The 27,391-nt window shown below is 39.5% G+C and overlaps 2 protein-coding genes across 2 annotated transcripts in view; one reads left to right on the forward strand and one right to left on the reverse strand.

Annotated features, from left to right (window-relative positions):
* Nucleotides 1-1,711: 1,711 nt before the first annotated feature.
* LOC136845716 (26S proteasome non-ATPase regulatory subunit 9) lies at nt 1,712-16,010 on the forward strand. The gene is made up of 5 exons (XM_067115906.1): nt 1,712-2,037; nt 5,455-5,554; nt 12,531-12,712; nt 13,791-13,904; nt 14,636-16,010. Exons 1-5 carry the CDS (start codon nt 1,885-1,887, stop codon nt 14,747-14,749), a joined length of 663 nt encoding a protein of 220 aa, XP_066972007.1. The 5' UTR covers nt 1,712-1,884; the 3' UTR covers nt 14,750-16,010.
* Nucleotides 16,011-17,269: 1,259 nt separating this feature from the next.
* Nucleotides 17,270-27,391, reverse strand: part of LOC136845718 (transient-receptor-potential-like protein) — a 39,121-nt gene continuing 28,999 nt past the window's right edge. Inside the window, 13 exon segments of the mRNA XM_067115920.1 lie at nt 17,270-18,625; nt 19,053-19,309; nt 19,726-19,942; nt 20,185-20,410; nt 22,539-22,712; nt 22,889-23,084; nt 24,204-24,327; nt 24,475-24,694; nt 25,078-25,247; nt 25,967-26,014; nt 26,017-26,118; nt 26,674-26,800; nt 26,958-27,067. Of these exon segments, the coding sequence (XP_066972021.1) occupies nt 17,391-18,625; nt 19,053-19,309; nt 19,726-19,942; nt 20,185-20,410; nt 22,539-22,712; nt 22,889-23,084; nt 24,204-24,327; nt 24,475-24,694; nt 25,078-25,247; nt 25,967-26,014; nt 26,017-26,118; nt 26,674-26,800; nt 26,958-27,067 (3,206 nt within the window). The 3' untranslated portion in view covers nt 17,270-17,390.

The following is a 27,391-nucleotide window of genomic DNA, read 5'->3' on the forward strand; positions in this document are numbered from 1 at the left end:
CCTCCTTTCACTGTCTTAAGCGCTGAAAGGATAGAGGTATGTCATCAGTCAAGTTTATATAGCCAACTCATTATGTGGACTTCTGGAGCAGGGGTAAAATGAGTTCATTATAATTTTTTTCACAAAATGTACAACGACAAACAACTGCACTCTTCCTTACCAGATCTAGCTGTTTTTCCTTGCAACATTAGGCACGCTGCTGTTGCAAACAATAGGTCGTTTCCAACATCAGGTTTAATACTCCTCAGTTTGCAAGGAGTTTCATTTTGGCTAGAACCAAAATGTGGAATAGTTTTCACAGTGCAGTTCTGGAGTCTTCTGATCACCAAATGTTTAAGCAAGGAGCAAAACCTCTCCTGCTTCCCGCTGACGTCTCCTGAATTCAGGTGCATCGGTTTAATTTTTTTTATTCCCTCACATTTAAGTATTTATTACATTTTCCTTTTAACTTGTCTCTCTTTGCAGAGTGGTTTCCCTTTAGAATCCTCTTGGGTTTATTGTCTGTTTATTCTATATATAAGGGTTTTCAGCTGGATAAAAAAAAAACTACAAAAAACTTTGTAGGCTACTGAATGAAATCTCAAAATTTGACATAAGCTAACAACTTGGAAACTTTTAAGCAGATTATAACTGAAAAATTGGCAGTAAATGACTAGCCAGAACACGACAGCAAATGACAAATTGAAATCAACAGGCAAATGTTACCCGAAAACTTGACAACAATTTTCAACTCAAAACTTTTCAGCTAAGGACAGCTCGAAACAAAGCAGGAATTGATATATGACAGCTTATCTTGGCAGCAAATGACAAAGAAAACTTGTGAGTAATTGACAACCAGACTTTGATATAAATGATAATTTAAAAGTTGGTTGAAAATAACAACCCACAACTTGACAGAAATGAAACATCATAGCTTTAAAATAGAACTACTGAAAACTTGAGTAAATAGCCGTTCAAAATTTGGCGGTAAATGACATCTTAAAATGTATCAGCAAGTGAAAACTTTGCAGTAATTACGTGACTGTTACCCTCCATTTTGTTTTAAACGCTAAATTAGAAAAAGCATATCGGGTTACATTTTGTCATTCCCACGGGAAAAGGACTTCTGGGCGGCTTCGACTCGTGACATCCAGGTGACACTCGAACCACTGCGATTATGTCATTATATTCTAAGATAACCAAAAGATAAAAAAATGGCCCAGAATTTAACGGTATTTCATGCAAACTGTAATCATTGCTATGGAATTAACCGAATTATCGATTGCTAATGACGTAATCATCGTTAATGAATTCTTGTTTGTTGTTTAAGCATGAAAAAAGCAATAATTTAATAACTGTGATATTGATGAAACACAATATCAGTTGTTGCAACACTACTATTTCCTGTTTAGAAGAATTTCAGGTTAATCGCAATCGCTAGAACCGATAAAAAAGAGACTTCCGGATAATATAATGATGAGGATTTCATAAATTTGGCTCTGTCTATAAATGCATTCTCCCTTTAGTCACTATAAAGAGGACCGAACTCAAGATAAATAAGATAGTGTTGATTCTATCAATAACTGTTCTGAGACAAAAACTCATGCTCTTTGAAATACTGTAGGATAGCTTGTTGGGGAAGTGTTTGTATATGGAATGACATCAGCTATGAGAGAGAGAGAGAGAGAGAGAGAGAGAGAGAGAGAGAGAGAGAGAGAGAGAGAGAGAGAGAGAGAGAGAGAGAGAGAGAGAGAGAGAGAGAAACATCACTGAAAACTCTTTGTTTACTTCTGCGTAGAGACCGAAACCCGTCATGTTTTGTTTTGCTGATTCATGTGAACTGGCTCAGCCTTAGTCTTATGTATTAAGTAACGCATCAAGTAAAGTCATTGTCAGTCGAGTGGAATGATTATTCCAAATTCAGCGATGAACAACAACTCTAGTAACAATAACAATGGTGTCAGTATGACGTATTCCAGGGAAACTGTTCTGGGCCTGATGCGAGAGAAGGATCAAGTCGAGCAAACCCTCAAAGAACTTTGGGATGTATTGAAAACCGTAAGTAGGCATAGGTGGCCTCGTAAGCCTAGTCCTAGGTACTAGGCCGGTAAAATTTTATAAGTTGCCAATACGACTCCGGCCATCCATTTGTCTTTCATGCAAAAAATGTCTAGGAAATGATACGGCACTAAATGAACCTAGAAGTACCAACCTAGCCTAGGCAAACATAACCTAGGGGAAGTACTGGAGTAGATCTAAGTAGTAGCTCCGCGGCGGCGATTTCCTACTAACTTGACTCTTTCTACAATTTTTTGGTTACTAATTATGGATTTACCTTCAATTTTTGTCTCACAAATGTAATTAACCCCTGAAGTCCATCCAACGGGATTTCCATAAGCGATCTTCACGAGACAGAGTACGGCTACGTCTGTTTGGAACAGTTCATATCCTGTCCGACAAGTGCAATAACTTGTTACGTATGGGTACTGCCCCCCCTGGGCCAGTACCAAATACGGCGAAGGGACATTCCATTTGGCCAACAACAAACAAATGCACTGCCAGTATCAGAAGGCCCTAAAAGTGTAGAAAAAACCAGTTTCCAAGGTAAAAACAGGCACAGAACTAATACTTAGAATTACCCTTACTGGTTAAAATTTTGCCGTATTAGCTGCGGAGGGATGGCAGCCCTGTTATTGTCTTACCCAATAAGTTGTAGGTTCATTTGATTAATTTTTTGGTAGCCTACAATTTTTTATTTATCATTTGCGTGTAGGCCTAGCCTTGTGTTTATGAAGAGCTTGGCTAGCACGCTGTTGGCCCAGCGTTCAAGTCTCTGAGCGGCCAGTGAAGTATTAGAGGAATTTATTTCTGGTGATAGAAATTCATCTCTCGTCATAATATGGTTCGGATTCCACAATGAGCTGTAGGCCCCGTTGCTAGGTAACCAGTTGGTTCTTAGCCACATAAAATAAATCTAATCATTTGGGCCAGCCCCAGGAGAGCTGTTAACCAGCTCAGTGGTCTGGTTAAACTAAAAAATACTTTATGAAGAGCTTGTTTAAAAAATGGGTCAATGTCCAGAACAACTCATGGTGAATATAAAAATAGGTGTTTTCTATAATTTCACAATATAAATAATAAAACTTTTGTCTCTGAACACTTTTTGAGGAGATTCACCATATCCGAGATATTAATGATTATCTAATCGGCATCCTCGAAAATTTTCTAAGTCGTTTGTTTACCCAGTAGCACTTCGTGTACTTGATCTTACTGAGTTAGTTAAAATGAGGTTTTTACTGTAATGTTTCTCAGAAAAGTGTTTCTAGTTTCCCATCGAATGATTTTCATTTTTGACTTATAAGGTTAGACAACACCTGTCCCCCAATGCCCTCCATAGCTAATATGGCAAAAATTGTGGAGTGTTTCCTCATCATAAGAAGTGGTCTAAAACGCTTTCTAAATATGAAAATATTACATTTTACTTTTAATTTTGGTACTTTATGCATGCGGAGTTCTTCTGGACATTCACCAAAAAATGTAGGGTTCAGTTCATATCGTATATTGGCAACTTATAAAATGATACTTGGAGAACCAAGTATTAGCTCTGTGTCAGGTATTACGTTGGATTCGACTTTCTCTATAGTATTTTGGTTGCTTATCAGGAATTTACCATTATTTTTTGTCTCTCGACTGTAATTAATCTGTAATTAACCTCGGAACTGATTATATTTTTGCCATTGCCCATGCACAGTGTTAGAGGGGAACTTTTGGTAAAAAGTGATGTTTCCTTCACCAGGAGGTCCGAGGGGCAAAGCCCCACAGCTAAGTAACATGGCTTACTAGGTTAGGTTAGGTTAGGGTATGTTAGGTTAGTATGGTCCCTTTTATAATAGATTTCCTTAGCCAATCCCCTCTTGAACATATAGCTCCCAAATGACTTTTGTATTCGTGGAACCATTCCATACAGTCCGTGTGGAGCTAATACTTAGAAATACCACAATACCACTAGGCCTGCTTTTGGACTAGGGCTAGGCTAAGGTATATCATGATGGTGTATGTCTAGGCCTAGGCAAGCTAATAAAAATGTTAGGCTGACAGTAAATTCAGCAGGCTTAGTCTAGATGGCTAAGCTACGTACATTAGGCCAATCTAATGTAGCACACAGCCACTTTCAAGGTTGATTCCCAGGAACCTTCCCCTTTGAATGCTTCACCTAACCTGATATAGGTTGCAGCAATGCATAAAATCCTTCATCTTAGGCTACCTATCTCTTAATACAGTACATCACGAATGGCTTAGCCTACTCCAGAACCATATAAAAAGGCTTAAGGTAAACTGAAGAATATGACTGCAGCCTGGTTCACACTGTAGTCGGTGATCGTAATGTGTACCACCCTCTGCTTATGTTTTTGTTTGTATTTAGGCCTTTTGTTTTTATGATATTGATAGTTTTATGCTTATGTTTTTGTATTCATCCCCTAGGGAATGGCACTAAACACAGCACCCATCCATAAACTGATAGTTGCTGAAACACAGGGGTGTGGTAGTAGTCTTAAGTTTTACCAAGCTTAAGTCTAGTTAATTAATAGAAAATTTGGGATAATCCAGCAGGTTGGCAGGAGTTTGAAGGATCACATAGCTTAGACTATGAAATATAATATTTAACTGTAACAATGGACTATAACATTTGAGTAGACAGTTTCTACATAGTCTGCAGAATAGGTAGTCAGCAACAGTAACAGTAATTACAGGGATGTATTATGACCAAATCTAACTTTACCTATGAAGCTGCATGACTGCATGGTGACAGGAGGGTTAACCTTCACTGGAGCCTCCTTGACTTGCCTAGAATTTGGCTAATTTCCGTAACTAAGCCTAATCAGGGGTTTAGTGTTCTGTCTCATAAGGTAGTATCCCAGAACCTCCCATAACCTACCTTACATTTATTGCTTAGGGCTTAGGCCACCTCTAGTTTTTCCAGGACAGGATTATTACTCTTTGAAAGGTTGCATTGCTAAATGTTGACCTATTTTATTAGACTAGGCTTAAGTAAATGGTAACAGGAGGTTCAATAGTAACCATTACCTACCTCCACCTGTGTGATAAATGTGTCCATATGTAGCTTATGTATGTTTATGATATTGATACAGTACTATACTTTGTATTTTGAAAAGTGATGCATGCATCTTTTGTGGTTTTTTTCATGTTTCCAGCAGGTGGTATTAATGTAACTGATATTATTGATACAGTACTATACTTTGTATTTTGAAAAGTGATGCATGCATCTTTTGTGGTTTTTTTCATGTTTCCAGCAGGTGGTATTAATGTAACTGATATTTTACATTTTGTTTTTATTCAAAATTTTGATTGTAAATAAGAATATTACTACTATTTTTTAGTATGACGCATTGGGAGTTCAAGCCTCTCTAAATAATTACGGTACCTTTTTAATAAGTAGGTTATGTTTTCTTCCAGAACCATGTGGGGATGGGAGAACCTCTAACAGATAACGAAGGTTACCCTCGGTCTGATATTGATGTCTATCAAGTACGTCATGCCCGTCACCAAATAAAGTGTAAGTAGATTGCTGTAATTTATTCTTGAACTTTCATCTTACATGTTTCTTACTTCAGTATTAGAGGGAAAAATAATATAGAATTTATAAATACAGAAATCTTGTACCACTGTGAGAGTGAGGGATGAACATTGCTGTATCTTGGGGGATATGGTCCCTAATCCTTCACTTTGCTCTTTATTTTCAACCTTCAGCCAGTCAGATTACATGCTTTTTTGTGTAGTATTCATTTGACACTCTTTTCCTTTTCTGTGAAACGTGCCTTCAGTTTTTAAATGTCTTATTGGTTAATGCCAAATGACAGTAAAATGAAGATTAGCAAGTACCAAGATAACTGAATAGTATTTCTTTGTACAGTCATATAGTTTTTTAGTGAAGTATTTTGTGGAACTTTATATTTTATATAAGTAACTTACCCAGTAATTACTTAGCTAAGAGTTTGTTCTCGAACGGCAGCTTAAATTTTGAAATATGTTAGTAGCGTGATTCTTTTGTTTTTGTAGGTGACAAGACCTGTCCACTTTGTGGTAAGAGAGAGGAAACAACTAAGCCATTAGACCATTTTGTTTCTTCGCTGGTATCGCTCACATTGTGTGACAAGCAGCTTGGTTTTGACATTGCTTTATCTTCTCCATCCAGTGAAGTATTTTGTATGGTAGCCTTTCGCCATTGTGTTTTTTTTATTGTTTTTTTTTGTTACTGATCGTGGCTTTTTAGCTAGTTAGCATGCCAGACACTAGCTCTTCCAGTTTCCGGCAATACCCGGTGAACGAAAATTGCCCATGAGTCTCATACCCTGTGCGCAAATTGCAAAGGGCAAGTTTTTACCATTGGTTTGACATGCGACGAATGTAGGGATTGGGACAAACATAAATGGAAGACTTTGACTTCTCATTTGAATAAATTAGAAATTGCAAGAGGAAGGCAGTCGCTAAAGCCAGCGAGAAATTAGCTAGTCAGACGACTCCTAGACCTAGCGATGTGTCCTTCCTGCTGTAGCTCCTGTCATTCCTGTTTCCCTGTATCAGTAATACCTTAGACCACTCTACCTCCTGCTTTGATTTTCGCATTTGAGCCCAATCGTTTTACCAGCATGGAAAATAAATTAAACAGAGAATTAATATGGTGGTAGGTATAGTGGCCCATTAGGGCGCCATGTAACATCCTTGGCGGATAAGCTTGAAAGAAAAGTGAAAGTGAAGTGTTAGTGGAGGAAGTGGCTGTTCATCCCACTGATTCTGCTACATCGGTTTGCCATACCCTGAACCAGGAAGGAGGCATACTGTTAGCCCAAGGAGGTCAGTGGGCCTGCCCGCGCAGTCACCTCGACCAACTCTGTTGTATTCAGGTTGCATCAAGAGACAGCCGCTGAAAGGCTGCCTCGACGCGCATCAGCTCTCGCCTGGTTTGGGAGATTCTTCGTACACATAGGCATCAGTGGCTCTTCCTGAAGAGTCCCGTCCTGAAGAGGCGTTCTTCTTCAAGGATCTAGCTCGATTCCAGCAAAAGCCTGAGAGCCTCTAGTCCTCAACCTTTGGCAGTAAGTGGGACAGCCCTGAACATTCTCCTGGACGCCAGAACGTAGCCTGAGTCACTTTCATCTAAGAAGTGCCCAGTAGCGCTGAGTGCCGTGATATTACCCGGAACGCCTGCTTTCAATTAATCGCCTGATTCGGCTAAACTTCCTGCAGCGCTAAGCCTCCCATGCCTGAAGTGCCTGAACTGCCTGTAGCGCCCTGCAGTGCCTGATTTCCTGATGCTGCCGCCGCCTCCCCATTGTAGGCATTGTCCCCTCCTGCTGCCATTTCAAACTGATGTTTTGCTGCTTGCTTTAGAGCTCTAACTTCATCTAGTTAGGCGACAAACTGTCAGTCCGCCTCAAATTTGGATCCAGCTTAGCCATGCTTCAGCAAGTTGTGAAGGCACTTGCATCTTCTTTCATGGACCATCCACTGCCAAGGCACTCCATCGATGCCCCTTGTTCCGTTTCGCTTTGAAGAAGAGGATTTAGATCAAGATTCTCCAACAACTCCTTACGCGTCGCTTCTGAAGTTTTGACTCCAGAATTTCTCCGAATTCTTCGTGCTTGAAGCTCCTCTGTCCCCAGCTTCATCTTTCATGATGAGTAGTCAGCCTTCGGACACTGCTGGACCACCCAAGTTGGTTCTCTCGTCCTCATCCAAGAAGGCCCTTATTGAAGTAGAGAACTAGCTTTCCGAGAAGAGGGAGCAGGGGAAGGCTTGCTTTAGTGTCCCTCCTTCTCATCTTCCTAGGTCTACTTGTTGTATGCTACTGGGGAAGCTCCTTCCCTTGGAATGGCTGCCTCCTCCCAGGGGGACTTCTCTGGTCTCACTGACGCAGGCCGTAGATCCGCGTTACAGTCAGCAAAGGTCTTCTTTTCGACACAAGAGATGAACCACCACCTAAAAAGTCTTTTTGAGACTTTTGGAGTATTAAGTTTCATGGACTGGTGTTTAGGCGCTCTCACCAAGAAAGTTCAAGAGCCATTGCTTCCGCCTGATTACTCGTCGGAACTTCTGGGTTTTCTCTCCTGCTCGGACAAAGCAGTCGGGGACAGTTCGCAGGAGATTGCTTCGCTTTACGCAATGGGCTTGCTCAAAAAAAGGGAACTTTGTTTCCTTTACATCTAAAGGTGTTACTTCGTCCCAAAAGTCAGCGCTTTTATTTTCCCCGCTAGACAAACATCATCTTTTCCCGCAGACAACCGTTAGCGAGATTGTTTGTAGCCTTCATAAGAAGTCCACACAGGATCTCCTGACACAGTCGATGAAGCGACAGAGATTGGTCCACAAAACCCACCAGGACTTTCTCTCCCTTGCTGTCTAGGCCCTTCTTGGGGGGCAGGCAGAGATCTCAATCTAGGCCCCGAGGATCAGTTAGGTTCACACCCCGAGCCATCAAGAAGTCATCAACTAAATCGTCAACCTACAAGTGAGACCTCAGTCTTCCATGCCCCAGTGGTTGCAAGGCTCCTCTTCTGGGAGAGATGGAGTTCAAGAGGGGTGGACCAGCGGGTAGTCAGAGTACTTAAGGAGGGTTATTCTATCCCCTTCAGGGATAGGCCTCCTTTGACCACCACTCCCGCTGCATTGACGGCCTACTCTGAAGGCTCGGAGAGGTATTCAGCCCTCTCAGAGGAGGTTTCCTCTCTCATCAGCAAGAAGGCCATAGAATTAGTCAGGAACTCCAAGTTGATGTGGTGTTACAATTGACTCTTTGTAGTGCCCAAGTCTTCAGGGGGATGGAGCCCAGTTTTAGACGTGAGTGCTTTGAATGCCTTTGTAGAGAAGACAAAATTCAAAATGGAAACAATAGAATTGGCTCTTTCTTCCATCTGTCAGGGTGACTGGATGATCTCCATAGACATGCAGGATGCATATTTTCCTATCCCTATTCACGAGGATTCAAGGAAATACCTCAGTTTTGTCTTCAGGAACCAAGTTTATCAATTCAGAACTCTTCGTTTCGGCCTCTCGACTGCCACACAAGTATAGGCTACAGGTTGGCTACATCTATCAGGGGTAGATCCTACTTTATTTAGACGACTGGCTACTTCATTCTCCAATGAATGATCAATGCATGGAGGACTTACAGAAGTCGATTTGCATGACTCAAGATTTGAGACTTATTGAACCTCCAGAAATCTCAACTAATTCCCACTCAGAGAATTCTCTATATGAGGATACGATAGACTCAGAGTTTTCAGTCTTCGCCATCCCCCCGAGAGAGTGGAGGAATGTTTAAGGAAGGTGGACTTTTCTTGCCCTTCATTTGTGCACAGCAACTCTTTTTTTTAGGCACACTAGCCTCATTGGAGCAATTTGTAAGACTGGGAAGTCTGCACATGAGGCCACTACAGTTTTACTCGAGAGCCTGCTGGGATCGGAAGTACATCAAGATCTTCACTCCTTTCCTATCACAGCAGAAACAAGGGAGGACTTGCGTTGGTAGAAGTCATAAGAAAGACGATGGAGGGGAAATCTCTTCTCCCAGTGAACCCCGACCTAGACTTCTTCTCCGACGCGTCAGTTCTGGGATGGGGAGCGCTTCTTGGGAACCGAGAAATCTCAGGAATTTGGTTCCCGAAGGAGAAACTGCTTCACATCAACTTGCGAGAATTAAAAGCAATTCACCTGAGTCTCAGTTATTTTGCAACAGAAGTCTGCAACAAGACGGTCGCAGTGCATGCAGACAACACCACTGCCCTGGCCTACATAAGACGTCAAGGGGGAATGCACTCATTTTCTCTGTGCGAAATAGCAAGAGATGTGTTTTACTGGGCAGACCAGAACCAAACCCATCTAGTCACAAGGCTTTATCCAATGCAAAAATGCAGTGTCCTGGTGGATGAAGTATGTTGCCGAATCAAGTCCTTCAACAGAATGGACATTAGACAGTCGTGGGTGTGCTCCAACCTTGAGATTACGAGGACAACCGAATTCTGACTTGTTTGTAACGCTCTAAATCACCTGCCTACCTCTGTTCTGCTCCTTGTTCGACCTCTCGCATGGGCAACAGATGCGATGATTCAAGATTGGTCAAATCTGACCTTACACTTTTCCAACGCAGAATGATGAGGGGTGTTCTCAAGAAAACCGCTCACAGCAATACAAGAATGACTCTGGTGGCCCCTATTGGCCACAGAAGGAATGGTTCCTAGACCTTTCTGGATCTCCTGCAGATCTCTCATTCCAAGTCTTCAGACAACTGCACTGCAGTGATTTTCCATTAAGGCCTGTCCACCCTGGCCCTGACAGGCATTGACTGTCAGTAGACTTGTCTGAGCTAAGGGTTTTTTATGATCGGCAGTGGAGGCCATTGCCAAATGTAGACTTGCCTCTTTCCAAATGCCTCTACCAGGCAAAGTGGAAGTTTATTTAGACCTGGCAGAAGAAACAGAGTTTCATGTTCTCGGACATCTATCCTCAAATAGCGGATTTTCTTTCTTTTCTTGAGGACTTCTCAGGAATTCTTTCCACCATAAAGGCTACAGAGTAATGCTCAGCTCTGTTTTCCTTCACAGAGGCCTCGGGCTCATTTTGCTAATCAGATATTTCAGACGACTAAGTCTTTCAACACCACCAGATGAAAGGAGGAGAATTTTTGCTTGGGAATCTAAATGTGGTACTTATGGTTATCAAGGACCGCCTGAACCCATGCTCTCTTTCCCTCCTCTGAGCGACATTTAACTAAGAAGACTATTTTCCTTGTAGCACTGGCCACACTGTGAAGAGAGTAAGTGAAATTGCCGATTGACAGAAGGATCAGTTTTCAATGGAGACGCAGTCTGTTTCTTCCTATTGCTTTTTGTGAAGAACGAGAACCCTTTCACACCCTTGGCCTAGTTCCTTCACAGTTAAGAGCTTCTCTGATATTTTAGGCATGGAAGAGGAAGAAAGAGTGCTTTGCCTGGTACTACCTGCACTGAACCGAGAAAATTAGAGGGCAATTTTCTAATTTATGGTGCTCAGTCAAAAATCCCTGTAGACCCTTATCTAAGAATGCTATTTCCTTCTGTTCGAGGAACCTTATTATTTAATTTCACTCCCAAGTGGAAGAAAATGATTTGAAAATCATGAAAGTGAAAGCTCATGAGGTTAGGGCAGTTGCTACATCAGTAGCTTTCAAGTACAATCTTTCCTTATCCTCCATTCTTCAAGCAATGTATTGGAGAAGCAAGTCGGTGTTTGCAATGCACTATCTGCAGGACGTGGAAACTATTTACGAAAACTGCAGTACCCTAGGACCGATGTTCATGGCTGGCATAGTGATGGGTGAGGAAGTGCAGGGAGTACCCTTTCCTATGTGTTTAGCTCTTTGCCTTGTTCATGGCGTTGAGTTCTGGGGAAGCTTGGAAGGTACAACAGTGGAGTGCCCACCAGTCTTTTAGTGTTGGATAGTGGTCATGTTAATTTTTATGGTGTAGGTGATTCTATTACTAGTTTTTTTTTTTTTGTATTTTGGTACTGCACCCTGGGCAGGGGCAATGATCTGAGCTTTGTTGACCTTCGGTATTCTCCATCTTCACAAAGTTCCTGCTGTATGTTCTGTCAGCCTTAGGAGCACTCCTTCGCCGCAGAATATCCCACTTCAGTAGAGAAAATCTGACTATACCGTCACGTCTCTACAGGTCGAGATGTGTGCCAACCAGAGGCAGTAATTATCTGCACAGCTCTCTCACCAGATAAGGAAACAACAAACATTGTCTCAGTGTTAGCCTTGTTTAGACCATTAACTTTCATATGTAAATTGTTATTTTACTGTCCGTGATTCCCCACCTCCTTTCAATGTGGAACCAGCTAAATAATTACTGGGTAAGGTACTTGTATAAAAATATTTTTATGATAAAGTTTTATATATACTTACCCAGTAATTAGGAATGGAGCCCACCCTCCTCCCCGCACTTGGACTTTTTTGCATAAACAAATTGGTCTATTGGCTTAGTTGTTCCTCCCTCTTCCCCCGAAAGTGGATGTGGTCTTGTCACGTACACAAAAACAAAAGAATTGCTACTGCGAATTTCAAAATTTAAGCTGCCGTTCGAGTAAATACTCTTAGCTAAGTAATTACTGGGTAAGTACATATAAAGCTTTATTTTATCATAAAAATATCATCTTCCTTTGCAGTAACAGTACCTTATAGCTCATATGTTGCTATCGTTCCAGAAGATTATCTGGTACATTTTTGTTACAGTTTTTATCTTCTTTTTTGGGTGTATTCATGAATGTAGTTATTTTCTGTAGACAGTCATGTGTGTCCTTGTTACCTCTGTCATAGTTGGCACAATATATATCATTGTATGGTACAGTATATATATATATAGAGCATATATATATATATATATATATATATATATATATATATATATATATATATATATATATATATATATATATATTATTTGATATTCATCATATAGTTTTTAGTGAGTGAAATTTTATCTTTCCATTTCCAGGTTTGCAAAACGATCATACAGCACTCTTACGTCGTATTGAAGAAGGACTTGTTTCCTTACATAGTCAGGCTCGCACAGTTGAGGAAGATCCTAATGGCATTAATGTGCCACCACCTTCTCCAAATCTTGAGCCATTTTTACGAATAGATCATGTTATTGTAGGATCACCAGCAAATGTTGCGGTAAGTTATGTTAAAAAATTTATTACATTAATTTTTATTGGTTCTAAGAACTTCAGTCAGAGCATACATTTTATGTTGATCCAATTACTTGTTCACAGTATTCAATACCTTACTGAAAATTTTGCTCAAGTATTCTAGTACAGCACTTCATGTTTTGCACTGTATTGTGGTGTTAAAATTCTGTTCCTACAAGTTGCACACCTTTACTGTGGGTAATCATTCTTTTCTGTTTGTAGAGGAATAACACCTTGTGCAGAATTTAATACTTTTTGCATTATAATACAGTATTAGTATTTATTTTTTACAGAGTAGTAATAAGGCAAGTAGAAAGTTGAAATGGCAGTCTCATGAATCTTGTTTGTGAGATGCAGAAATTGAGAACTGGCAGTCTCATGAATCTTGTTTGTGAGATGCAGAAATTGAGAACTGATGTTTAATCAAGGGGATTTCCTCCTCCTCCTCCTCCTCCCTCCTCCTCCTCCTCCTCCTCCTCCTCCCTCCTCCTCCTCCTCCTCCTCCTCCCCTCCTCCTCCTCCTCCTCCTCCTCCAGTGCTTGGTCATTTTGGATAATACCAAAGGTTCTTTTACATTGTCTTTTTGGCTCTCAACTACAAAGCTTTATTCTTTCACTTTTTTTTATATTGTTCTTATGTTCACTTCCCAATGCACTTTTTGATTTTTCAGTGTTATCGAACTCCAATTCCCTCCCCCTGTTTAAAAGTTTCACTAGGATTTTGTTTACATACCTTACACAGAAATACATGGACCTATCAAACATCTTTACTTATTAGCTTCATTGTTATGATTACTTCATGCTAGCCTGCCTATTAAGGTGTGATGAATTTTGCAGATAAATCTCTTTGTTTGCATGAGTAGTGTGAAGTTTGGTGTAGGCTGGAAATAATATAAAATTACTGTAGGCTGTGAGATATCATGAATGTTCAAGCTAAGGCTGCAATATAAGATCTTTCCTGCGTATTAGATTTGTTACTTATCGGAAGACAAGACTTGAAGCAGCGGATAAGTTGAGGGGCTACAGTTTTTATAATCATTGAGTTTGTGTATTCTTTCTTAACAGGGTTTACATGAAGGAGATCAGATTACGAAATTTGGCTCCATTACCTATGAAAACTTCAGGGGTCTGGCAGCAGTGGGGCAGCTTGTGCAGAATTCAGTTAATTCAAGTATCCAGGTAGGAAAGATTTTGATTTCTGTTAAAGGAGCAATGTGCAGTATAAATTTAAATAGTGTGTGTGTGGTAATCACTAAAATAACTTTTAGTCATTCTAATGAGTTATGAAAAGAGGACTTAGTATTTTGGCAGAAACCAGGTGAGCATTAGATTCTTATTATACTCATCAAATTGGTGTAGGAAATCTGAAGAGATGTGCCTAAAAATTACAGGGTGAGAGTTATGTAGATGTTTTCCAAGAAAACCTTGGTAAAACTTAAACCTTGTAATTCAAATAGCAGTAATAACACTGAGGGTAGTGAAAGTGAAAATAATTGCAGCAGTGCTATTTATAAATTATTGGTAATGAAAATAATGATAGCACTATGGATATCGTAACAGGCTTATTTTACATAAATCTGAGCTTTTGTAAAAATGAAAACTTAAAAAGAGGGCTCTTAGTTATGTGCCATTGTAACACCATCATGATAACTTCAAAGCTTAAAAGATTACATGTTTGATGGTGAACTCATATTAAAGATATAAAAAGTACCTTCTCTCTCACCCAGTGTTCTGGGAAAAAAACTGCAAGTGTGAAATTTTAAGCATAGGATCATGCCATCCTAAAAACTCAGAATGTATTAAAGAAAAGGAAAGGCAAGATTACCAAGAACTGCAGTTACTGTGTGTCATCAGTGACCACTTCGGTAATAATTACTGTAGAGTATGTGCTAAAACAAATTTTTTTTCAGGTCACTGTGAGGCGCAATGAGCAGAAAGTTTCTCTTTCACTGACTCCTCGACAGTGGTCTGGACGGGGATTCTTAGGCTGCAATATTGTGCCTATAGAGAAACTTGACCGTTGAATGTGATCCGTTGCAGTGCTGCTGTATTTATGTTTTAGGAAATTGAAAAATGTAATGTTTGAGATAATATAACATAATTAAAGAAACAATGCAATTTAATTTTTTTTTTTTCCATAGAAATAGGGAAGACTATGTGCCTTGCAGTGAAATTAAAGAGATCTCTTTTGCTGTTAAGGAGAAAATTACAAGCTGTATTGGATGCATCGTGGAAAAAAAAATGTTGCAATGAAAAAGTAGTTAAGTTTACTTGTTTTAGAAGGACTTCAAAACACAAGTAGCATTGCTTGTATGATTGCCTTACATGTTAAATGATAATGGTTAGTAACTTGGCTAATTTAGGAAAATTTGGGTAATTTATGTATTTCTTGTATTTCTTTGGTGGCAGTAATCTAATTATGTGACTATTTGATAGGGAGCACAATGTAATTTGAGTTATAGAAAACCCATATTCAGAGCCTGTATACAGTACTTTCCAAAAAGAAAATTTTGTTTTGATTGAGTTTTTCCCTTGAATGACAGTCTAAGCAACAAGCCTGGAAAAGCAAATATTTTTGGGAGGAAGGATGTTTACCAGTGACATTACTCGGTTTATGTACCAAGACAGTTTTTTCCTTGCTGATATTTAGTTAATTTGATACAACTGATCTTTGTTAATCTAACCACTTATTATATAGTGCATGAGCCTCTGCTTTAAATACCAGATATCCATTCATCCTTTATTTTATACTAAGACTGTAGATATATGTGAACTGATCACATTTGGCTGGTACCTTTCCTTGAATGAGCTTATTGTCTGCAGAAATTGCAAGAAGCTAACAAATTAATGCACATAAACATCAGGCTCAGTGTTACACTCATGTGCATTTGACCAAAGCTGTGGAAGTGTTTGTCCATAAAAGTCCTTGAAGGCAGTGAAGCTTATCTACTTTCCCACAGAAGACTAAGGTAACCATAAAACTCCTTAATAATTTAGATTATCATTGCTTATATCTGTGTGCATATATACCTTTAATGATGTGATGCAGTTCAAACTGATTAAAGCAGGTGCATAAAGGATTTGGCTAGGCAGGACTCTCAACATGCTTAACTTGTGAGTGACTTAACTAATAGATATTTTGCAGTTTTATACCCCCATACTGTGAGTTTCTAATTAGGAAAAAATGTGAACAGATCTTCATTAGAATTTTTATATATTTAGATAATGTTTATTTTGTTATTGCTGGAAAGGGTTGAGAATAAAACAATCTTTTTGTTACTGTTATTGAAACTGTTTTATTTTTATCAAGATGAAAAGGAAGCCCCTGTTCTTTCATAAAATCCATTTCATAAATGTGATTGTCTTTTGCATTGTTTGCTAATGCATCAAGTCCATGGTATATTGTAAAAACTGGCTGTTTAGCCCCAGCAAATAATAATGATAATAATAGTAATAATATAATAATAATAATAATAATAATAATAATAATAATGAAGTACAGTATGTAAAATGGAAAAACTAAATAAGTTGAATCCTGTTGAACTACTTAGTTTGGGGCCGTTCACATAATCTCTATTCAATGGAATTTTTATTGCTATTCTCTCATTAACAGCAATTACTTGGTGGATGCACCATTACTGTTCACCAACTTATACTGTTGTTGGTATGATTTTCAATTTGTCATTAATTATTTATGTGAGGACCCCATTTTTGTCTGTAAATGAGGCAACTAGAATGGTTTCAGCAACCAAGGCCCCAAAACTAGCAACATAGAGAAGTTAATCTTCAGATTCCCCAACACGTTGGGGCTACTGTCCCTATGAAAACATTCCCTAAGCACTTTAGAACCTAGGGATACAATATATACTGTATCACACAAGTCTCAGAAGTGCATCCTATACAGATTAGAATATAAAGAAAGCAATGCAGTATTTCTAAATCTCTAAGAAGCATTATTCGTAATAGTAAACGGTACAAAGTATTTTTAAATATATATCAGTAAAGGCAACTGGGTGTTCTTCTGCTGTAAGTAACGCAGAATTCTATTAACTACCATAAACATCTGATACATAAGTACTCTCCAAGGAATGAATTCCATAATTGGAATTTTTTTTGCTATATTATGATCTGAGACTTTACATGAAAATTATTGAATGATATTTTCATCATGCTATGAAAATCTCATGTGAAAATTTACCTGAAAAGTTTTGGTTACTAGAAATCTGCTGTAAACTTATCATCCACAGAAAAGAAAATTTAGTTAAAAACAGAGCAGTACACTAACATATAGACACCTGAGGAAATGTCTGACTACAAGTCTTTAAGCACAACTGTAAAATGCCTTAACACTATGGATGGCTAATAATGATTAAACAAAAATGCTCATTAAAATGATAATATGTAATGATGTACTAAAGCAAAAGAATACTGTGTGTTAAAGAGTTTATGAAAGTCAATCCAGCATATATTTTTTCTCTGATATCACAAGTGTCATTTAAACAAATGACAAGTTTAGTAGAGATAAAGGTCACATTATTTATGAGGATTTATAAAGTAATTTATTGTCCATGGATGTACCAAATAATGAACAACCTTTACCACATGCTAAACTAGCATACAGTATTGAATTTACAGTGCTACTTTACGCTAACTGAAATTAGCAATCTACAACCAGTTGCCCTTCTTTGGTTTGGTTGGCAAAATCAATGGTTCTTCCTGACTTCCTCCAGCATTGCCTTGGAATGTAGCTGCTGGAGGAGTAGAGGGCTTTTGCTCTGGAATACCTGGTTTGTCTGATGGCTTAGGGGCCTCAGGTTTTCCTGCAGGCTTATCAGATGACTTGGGGCTTCCAGGTTTTTCTGCTGGTTTATCAGATTGTGTAGCAGCTTCAGGCTTTTCTGGTGGCTTGGGGGCTTCAGTTTTTTCTACTAGTTTAGGAGCTTCAGGCTTCTCTGCAGGTTTTGGGGCTTCAGTTTTTTCTGGTGGTTTAGGAGCCTCGGGCTTTTCTGCTGGCTTAGGAACTGCAGACTTTTCCTCTGGTTTAGGGGCCTCAGGCTTTTCTGCTGGCTTAGGGACAGCAGACTTTTCCTCTGGTTTAGGAGCAGCAGGTTTTCCTGCTGGTGCTGATGTCTCTGGCTTTGCTACTGGTAGAGGTGTTGGAGGAGGAGACTTTTCAATTTTTGCCATTGGTGCAATCCTGTTAGCATGGGTGGGTGAGATGGGGAGAGGTGTTTCTGAAGGAGCAGGTGTAGATGGTGTCACTGCAATCACTGGAGTGGTAGGATGGCGCTTGTCTTCTTTTGAATCCTGCTTTGCAATTGGCCTTGTTGGTCGCCTTACAAAGTCCATTGTCTCAAGTTCGTCAGTTCCTGTGAAGGTCTGGTTCTGGATCTGCTGAACTCTTGGTGCTGCTCTACGTGCGGCTGGTGGAGGAAGAATCTTTCCAGGTTCTGGGGCCTTTACGCCATCCTTGTTTGGAAGACGTCCAATATTAGCAAGCTTTGCAGGTGGAGGTTGGGCTTTGTCTTCCTTGACTGGCTTAATATTGATAGGTTTGAAGCCAGATGCTTTCACTTGACTAGGTCTAATCCCACCTTGGTTATCTGCAGGTGGCTGGCTTTCCTTCTGAGTTTTAGCTTCATCCTTCTTTGGTTGTGGAACAGCCTTCTCTGAAACAGTTGTTACTGTGACAGGTGCAGAAGGTGTTTTAGGTTTGCTTTCCTCTTTCTTTTGTTCAGCCTCATGTTTCTTCATTTCACCAAGTTTCTTCATTGAATCCTTGGAGAAGATATTTGTTGGCACATCTAATGAGACATTTGTAGGTGTATCATCACGCTTCTTAAGACATGTTGGTGAGCGACGTCCAGGTACTGTGAGCTTTGTCAAGTCCTTGGCTTGTCCTGGGAATAAAGAAAAAAGAAGTATGATGAGAATCAATGTGTACTTAAATTAGATTAATAAAGAGTTCGACATTTTCATTGTAGTACCATCTAAAACTTCATTATTTTTTTTTTCAAAATTGTATTTACCATACAGCATATGCACTGTGCCTGTGTCATGCTTTTAGGTTTATAGGCAATTTTGCCAAATAATTATATTAAGCAGACAGAACGTTGTTGCTTTTAGAAAAATTAATAATTTTACATTAGAAGCATATTTTATTTGGTTTCGTGGTGCTGGGTTTTCTTGGGTAAAACCGCGTAAAATATTTATGATAATGAAATGAGATAAAATGAAGTGTCAAATGATATTCCAATAAAAATATTAATAGGTAAGTAATATCATAGCTCTGAACCAGTTTATCTAAAGAATGAAGGGAAAACACACCATCTTTCTGGCTGGGTGGTGACCATGGTTTTGATCCTGGCAGAGGACTCTCTGAAGGTGAGGCGTGTGGGCTCAGGTCAAGATTCTTGATGGCATCCAAGAGGTGAGGACCAGTGTACAGGTCAGGGAAAGGTGAGCATCCTCTGGATGAACCGGGAGATCCATCTGGTGTACCTTCTTCCATCCTCCTGCGAGCCTTCTCCATAGCAGCTTGGAGACTTTCCCTAGTCTCGGAGTCACCACTACCGATTTGGGATCTGTTCAAGGGAATGTTGCATTAGTTTTAAATATAGCTAAGGAAGGGTCTGTAAATGGTATACCGAGTATGGCATTGCAAAATAGTCTGAACAAGATAGTCTTGTGTTTTTAAATCAAGATTGCAATCTGCATTACCTACCAGAGAGTTTTATTTATTTTAATTACGAGTACCTGAGCAACATGAAAATGTTTAGTACTAGTTTTTGCAACTTGAAAAACCAGACAAGCTTTGTGTCTTTTACTCATGAACCCAGTAACAGTTTTAAGTTACCAACAATGAAGGCTGTTAAAGCTGATATATACCAAGTCTAAATCATGAGTAACTCTCCTGACGCGATGAATGCAAAGATACGAAGGAGGTGTGTCACGTTAATCCCATCCCGAATCATATTTCAAAAAGTCAAGAAGAACTCACGCGCATAGGTTGCTGGAAGAGACGATGGTGGCTAGACTGGCTGGTTTGGAGCTGGCTGCTAACTTGGCTACACGACGGAATTTGCTAGTGGCGGACTCTTCCTCCGATTCCTGTTTATCCTGGGCCTTCAATGTGGATTCTGAACCCATGGCAGGTGACACGTGGAAGTCGCGCATCAGACGCCTCTCCCAAACTCGCATCTTGCGACCCAAAGCAGCTGAAGGATGCAAACACAAAGTGATGTTCATCAAATGTCATTATACTCAAATCTTAATGTCCCTGCAGTTATCGGAACCAGCCTGTAGAGCTACCAACTTGACAAATAACTAAGAACAGAATGTACGTATGTATTTAAAAAAAGGTCTAGTTACAACGGTTCATTTAATCTGGAACTACTGTCAATTTGTTGTGCACGTTTAAGAACCTTGAAGGTGAATGTGTAACAACAGCACGTCTTACCCCTGCTCTTCTTAGCGCACATTGAGACGTCCATGCCGTTAGCCTCGAAGAGATCAATCAGCTCGAACCTGAGAGATGAGATGTCACCCTTTACCTCACTGATGTCATCCTCGTTGACAGGTCTCTCCTCGTTGCGTCGCTGAAGGGCGCAGACGTAGCGCCAGATGAGAGCACGCATGACACCCAAGTAGCGGTAATCACGAGCCTTCCTGCGTCTGGACTGGGTCTGGAAGTGAAATTAGAATGATGAATGGAAATGTTTAGTGAAAAAGATTCAGTACACAATTTATAAGTGATTTTAAGCTAGGAAAATGGGCGGTGGCATTTTCATAAGACAAAGATTGTGGGTAAAGAATGTGCATATAATCCCTAGCAAGTTAAGTGATTTTGTGTTCCAGTAATTTTATGTATGCTAAAATGGGGCATTGGATTTTTCCATTGAGGCGCAACAATAACTGGAAATGTTGTCTATATACTTTTTTCGGGCTGCCGAGGAACAATGGCCGTGACAGAAAAAGGTTGGCTTAATCTAGTACTAAGTAGTTTGGTGTGCCGCCACCAGGGCGGCGCTGCTTGCGGCAACAGAGCCATGCGGTAATTGAATAGGTGCTTAGAGTATCCTGAGCAGCTCATCTTTATAGTGGTATGTTTTGCAGCATATAATTGCAAAAATATGTACAAGAATTCGTCAAGAGAAAATAGAATAACATTTAACAGGTAAGCAAAGCATCCTGAATTTTATGTACCCATATTTTTATGCCATCATAGCAAGTGCAATGGCGATTTCAGTTTTTGAATCAAAACACCGTTATCTTATAAATGACATAATATAAAGTAAAATAAATCTTGCGTGTTATTAATAAAGCTAAGTGGAAAGTAGGCCAATGGGTTACTAGTTGCGTCAACAAGCTTCATCTTTTAAACATGAGTGTGATGCATCAAGTCACCTGTAGTATTTTGTCACTAATTAAGAATTCTTGCCAGGACGTAGGCTATGCCACCAGTGTTTTAGTTTTAAACGTGTAAAGGCGGCGTAACAAAATGCACATCACCAAACGACGTTTCCCAACGACATTCCGAAACGTCACACTTGGTGAGAGTATTTCGGGACGTAAGCAAACCGCTGAAAACAACTAATGTCATTTCAATTCAGCAAACGTGGTTATATTCTTATATGTGTAGCAAACCCTGGCTTAATTTATGTTTTCATCAAACGATATGTCGCAGGTTGGTGACAGAAAAAATTAAGTTTGGTAGCCTATGTCCACAAACCACTCATTTAATATGATGCATAGCATTTAAACCTTATTCTAAGCACAACTTAGTTTCTAATATATTAAAATTTAATTTCTAATATATCAAAATAATTTGTCTATGGCAAAAGTTACGGAAATATCATCCGAAGGAAAAAGCAGCCTTTTAGAAACAGAAAAACCTTGGCTAATCAAACGCTAGGCCTAGGCCTAGTGATTCGAAAGTTATTTTATTGTTTTGTCCTTCTTTTAAGAGTAGGTTTACTCCAAATAAGTGATATTCCTTATTTTATCCTTTTCTCATAGTGTTGTTTCAAAGCCTTTGAATAGAAAGAAATGACCTTTTCTGTCGTCGGTTTGTTTACAAGACGCATGGTGGGGAAAAAATACATTTTGCTAAACGTGTTTTCAAAGCCTTCGCCAAGCAATGCTTTCAGAAATATCAAAGTAGCTAAACATGCTAGGCAAAATGCCGTTTGTCAAACGATTGTGATACCGCTTTCACAGAACATTTTGTTTTGGAATATATTATATAGAAAATTATTAATTTACTTGTAATACAATGAAAAATTCGTTTAATAATTAAATGAGAGGGGAATAAAAGCATTGTGCAGCCTTACTGTTTCGTCACTACAGTATAGTGCTATTTGCGGGGCCAGGTGTTTCCATGTGGCTGCCCGAGGTCACACGCCCGTCATGGAGATTGCCACTCCATGCCATTGTCTATGGCTTTTTCATTCACTTTCTTGCAAGCAAAACTGTAACTAGCCTATAGAGTTTTAAAAAGAGCGATGGGGGTAGGGAATCAGTATATTGCCGAATGAGTCTACATATGGAATGTGTAATAACTCTAAAGGACTGATGTTAAGAAAATTGTATTACAGCTTTGTGTTTGCACGTAAATATATTTAATGTAATTTAGTGTAACACAAGAACAATCACACACACACGTACGTAAGAGGCACGAGGTCTTACTAAGGTAAGAGAAAATGTAGTAATTAGTGTGACAAAAAAAGAGAATCTCTCTCTCTCTCTCTCTCTCTCTCTCTCTCTCTCTCTCTCTCTCTCTCTCTCTCTCTCTCTCTCTCTTCTAACACGTACCCTGCTTGACATCCTTCTGACGAGCTCCTCCTTCCTGTTGCTCTTCCCGCAGAGCCTCATCAAGCTCTTGGGTGTAGGGAAGATGTTGAATGGAGGGGGCAGGGTGTTGCCTTCCTCGAAGTAGGACATCCAAAGCTTCGTACGGGCGAACTTCCATTCGGTGTCAGCGTGTTCCTGGAGGAGTTAAAGAAGTGGTTTGTTAAGGATTAGATCGCAAGTTTGTTTCTGTTTGTATTTTAGTTTGTTTCTTAGTAAGGGATGTTAGTTCGTTCGTGGTCTTAGCGTTAGTATTTTAATTAAAGGATAAACTTTCAAGACTATTGTCTCTCGTTAAAGCCGTGATTACTCACAACAATGAATGAGTAGGAGCTGGACATCATAGCGATGAGGAGATTCAGCAAGACGATGATATTGATGACGGAGTAGGAACCGAACATGAGCATGGACCAGAACCTGGTGTATTCACGGATACCTGTCAGTTCGAAGTCCTCGAGACCCACCATGCCGAAACTGGCCCAGAAGAGGGACTGGGAAGACTCGAAGAGGCTGGCGGAGGAAAGAATATCCGGTGAGGAGGAGGACATGCAATCGAAATAGAACAGGTAGAAGAGAGAGAGAGAGAGAGAGAGAGAGAGAGAGAGAGAGAGAGCATGGTAGTGGAAAGAAGAATGAGGTTAGAAGCGAGAGCAGTCAAAATGATGGACGGAGAGAGATAAAGAGAGGTGAGCGAGGGGAACTTAAAAGACAGGTAAATGAAAAAAGAATGAGGTAGGAATTAACAGTACTTGTTAACAGTTACAAAGGAAACATACAGCGTAACCTTGTAATTTAAGGGCCCTGGATTCTCATAAAAGACAGGGGGCATAAGGAGAAAAACTCACATTAACGAAAAGCAATATGAAATATTAAAAACATTATAGATTCATTACCATGCCAGCTGTATTTTGTTTGGACAGCGCAAATGACATTCATGGAATAATCCCAAACGACTACAGTAGATAGTCTATGAAATGCTGCGCCTTCGGTTTCCTGGTTTTAGTTCGAATTTTGAGTTTTTAGCTGTGTCGTAACTACAGCTTGATTGCGAAATCTTCAATTCGTCAGGAAATGAAATTGTATGGGGTCTGTATAAGGAAGTTTTGGTTCAGGGCCCTAGGGTTAACTGAAACCTGCACCAACCTTGGAGGTCTGGTGAAAGCGGCAATGGTCCACCGTAAACTAAAGATACCGGAAGCTTAAAATTTAAGACCGGTTCTTTGGAGCTTAAAGACCAGTTTTAGAGTGAATAAGAACAGATTAGTGAATTTTACAGGCCACTTTTTAGCATGGCTAAGAGAAGTCCAATCAATCATAAAGGGCACTTTTACTATAGATAAGAAGTTTTTTTGTATCTTAAAACGCTGTTTTACCGTAGATAAGCACCCCAGGGTCATATTTACGAAGGGCAAGGTGAGCTATCTCCCTTAGAATGACTGAACAAACTATAGTTTTCAAGGCGAAAGATGCATGGATTTAGCAACCAACTTCATCCAAAAAAAAAATCAGTTCCTCGGCACTCGCAACAGACCCTTGGAATCACAGCGAGGTCCGAGAAATCGGCTGAGTGATTTCTGATTAAAAGAAGCCTTGCCTTCCCCAAGAATCAAAAGTAATGTTAATACTTACTTGTGGAAACGACGCCATTTCATACAAGCATCACCCTGCTTAGACCAATCTGCCTCGCCGCCAGGAAGGGAATAGCACTTCTGCTTTTCCAAGTCATTGTAGTACCAGAGCAACTGTGTTAGACCTAGAAGACACAAATTATTATGACAATTTACCTTTTTTACTTCAGAATTTTGTGTTATAGTTTCGCTCCAGTATGCTATATCGAGTTTATCAGTTAACCAGGGATGAGTAGCTGAAACAGCGCTATATATATATTTGGATATATTACCGCAGGCAAAGGCGAAGAGCACGAGAGTGTAAATGAAGAAGAACTTGACGATATCGATGACCATACGACCCAAGGAGATCTGCAGGGGTCCGAGGTAGGGGTTGATGCTGAAAATGTGGACCAATTTCAGAGCAGACAGGATGTTGGCAGCGGCGAACAAACCCTCAGAGATCAGCTGGGGATCAAAGGTGTACCACTCTTCACGAGGAATGAAGGCCGTCTGGTGGAAAGGGTAGAACGTGAAAGATAAAGGGGTGAAGGCACTTTCAGGTTTGCATGACATCACAAGATTTCAATATTTCTCAGGATGCGTTTCGAAGTTACATGCGATTGTTGGTAGGAACATATGAATTGAAAGAAAAGTTATCAGCTGTTTTTTTCACATTTCTTAGGGTGTATTCCAATTTCAAATGCAGTTGTTGGATTAAAAAAATGAATTACATGTGCAGAAGTAACGGGAATCGCTGTTGCTGATGTACTCTTACGTCCGAATTCATACACAGACTTTTTTTCACATGCCAAATGCTGTGAATGGACTCGAACAGAAACCTTTGAAACCCACCCAGAGAAAACAACAACGGGGTATATAAAAAAAAGACTCACTTGTGGATTTCTTGCAATTTCCTGGTTCTGCTGGATGTAAGCGACTGTTCTGAGCATCATGGTCATGAAGTAAAGGCTGTCTCTCATGACGTCCATGATGTTCCACATGTTTCTCATGTATTTGCTCCAACCTTCCCGCACGATCTCTTTCACTTCTTCCCATAAGAAGCCTGTGGGAGAATATTATTATAATTAGTCAGAAAATGAACCTTATTCATATGGAACAAGTCCAAAGGATCCATAAACTTGAAATTCAAGCTTTCAAAGAATATGGTGGTCATTTGAAAGAAGTAACAGAAGGTAATGGGAAATACTGGAAGAAGAGATCACTTATTAAAAGAGAAGCAATAAATCAAATTAATAAATAGATAGATAAAAATGTAAGTAAATTCAAATACAAGGGGATTAATAATAATTATTATTATTACTACAGTTATTACCGGCTTGTTTGTGTGATTTTAAATCACACGACAACTGATCTGAGTGTTCCACATTTGTTTATACTTAAACAGTATTTGAATCTTATGTGCATAATGCTTATATTTCACACAAACACACACACACACCCACACTGATATTCATAAATAATTCCCCTTGGCTGTAAGATATTCCCAAGTCATAGTGTACTGGATATTAAACAATGTTTGTGGCTTAATGTTATTGAATATAAAAAAAATGTCACGCGTGTATAAGTGACAAATACACACACGCACACACACATATACTTGTGTGTGTGTATATATACATATATATGTATAAATATATATATATATATATATATATATATATATATATATATATATATATATATATATATATATATATATATATAAATATATATGTGTGTGTGTGTGTAGCAGAAGGTGACTGCTCCATGTATTCTACTTACCAAAGACCCATAGAGCGACTACGCACTTCTGGAGGCGCCAGAGGTTTCACTTTGTCGCCTCATGGCCTCCTCCAGGTTTCGTCTCATCTGGTCCGTTCCGAAGAGCCAAATAACCAAGTTTTCGAAGCGCACAGACACCAAGATCAACAACACTGAAATTGGGAGATGGTAACATAGATTTAAAAGCTCTGACGTACGGAACAATTGTACAAACTCTCTTTCTATTGAAAGGAAAAAACAGATATTGTGAAAAATTCTTCTGTCCATAGGTTCGACTCGTAGGCTGATCAGCGCACCACTTTGTCAAGGACAAGAGGGACTTTAGGAATGAATGTTTCTGACCGAATAATCGGATCAAGGTGTATGTTAACTTGTCTGATCATATGGAGAGAATGAAGGAGGAGAATGCTGTTTTGATGGTGTGGAAGTATTGGAACGGAAGGGTCTAACATCCATGAAGCAACAGATTGAAGGCAAGATAGAGGGGCGGGGAGGCGTTCAGGGAGGTTGATATTTTGCTGATGAGTCAACTGTGTGAGGAATGTGAAGTGGCTAAGTTATGGAAGCATCCTTGACTCCATAGTTAACAGATGAGTGTGTCGATGACTATCTGTCTCTATCTCTTGGGAAACTGTCTATTGGTGAAAGTATGACCAGTAAGGTGACATGAATACGAAATTTCGTGCAGTATCAGTCAGTCAACTTACACAAGAAGAACAAGTAAGATGCGGAGTGGGTCAAGAACTTCATGAATGGGGTCCTCATCAGTTTACCAGTGGGGCTATCGGGAGCAACGATGTACAACATACAGTAGGCCGGGAACAAGACGACAACCTGGAATGCATCGATTTGAATGTAGTTTCTGGCGAAGCTTTAGGAAGAATACATTTATACATTTACAGTAGGCCTAGTAACAGAAAAAGTCAGATATCAGCATGGCTGTAGCTGGAAGTAGGCCTTACTAAAATTGGAAAAAAAAAAAGTTCCAAACCTTCAAGATCTCCATACACTTCTCAACGACGGCCTTCCTCCTGAAGCCGGGCAGACCCTCGTACCAGAGAGCAGCCAACAGTTGCTGGATGTTGGGATGAGCCACGAACTGGTTTAAGAAGGAAAAATGAAATGCTTAACAATAGCAAACAGAATTATCTGTAAATCGGGAACTTTTGAAGGAATCAAGCTCTTCCAAAAAAAAAAAAACATGATTTAATGGGGGAACTACGATATGTTTTTTTTTTCTTTTAAATAATGGATTAAAATCAGTCGGCATGATCGACTGTAATTTTTTAATTACTGGTAAAGATTATCTTTTCCAAAATTGCCAACTGCAATAGCAAACAACAGGGTTTTCGCTACCTAACCTACATCTCATTTCTTTGTAGTTAGGCCTATACAAAATGCTAGGCCTATAGAAAATCCTCTGAC

The sequence above is a fragment of the Macrobrachium rosenbergii genome, chromosome 2, assembly GCF_040412425.1.
Source record: "Macrobrachium rosenbergii isolate ZJJX-2024 chromosome 2, ASM4041242v1, whole genome shotgun sequence".
Taxonomy (NCBI): domain Eukaryota; kingdom Metazoa; phylum Arthropoda; class Malacostraca; order Decapoda; family Palaemonidae; genus Macrobrachium; species Macrobrachium rosenbergii.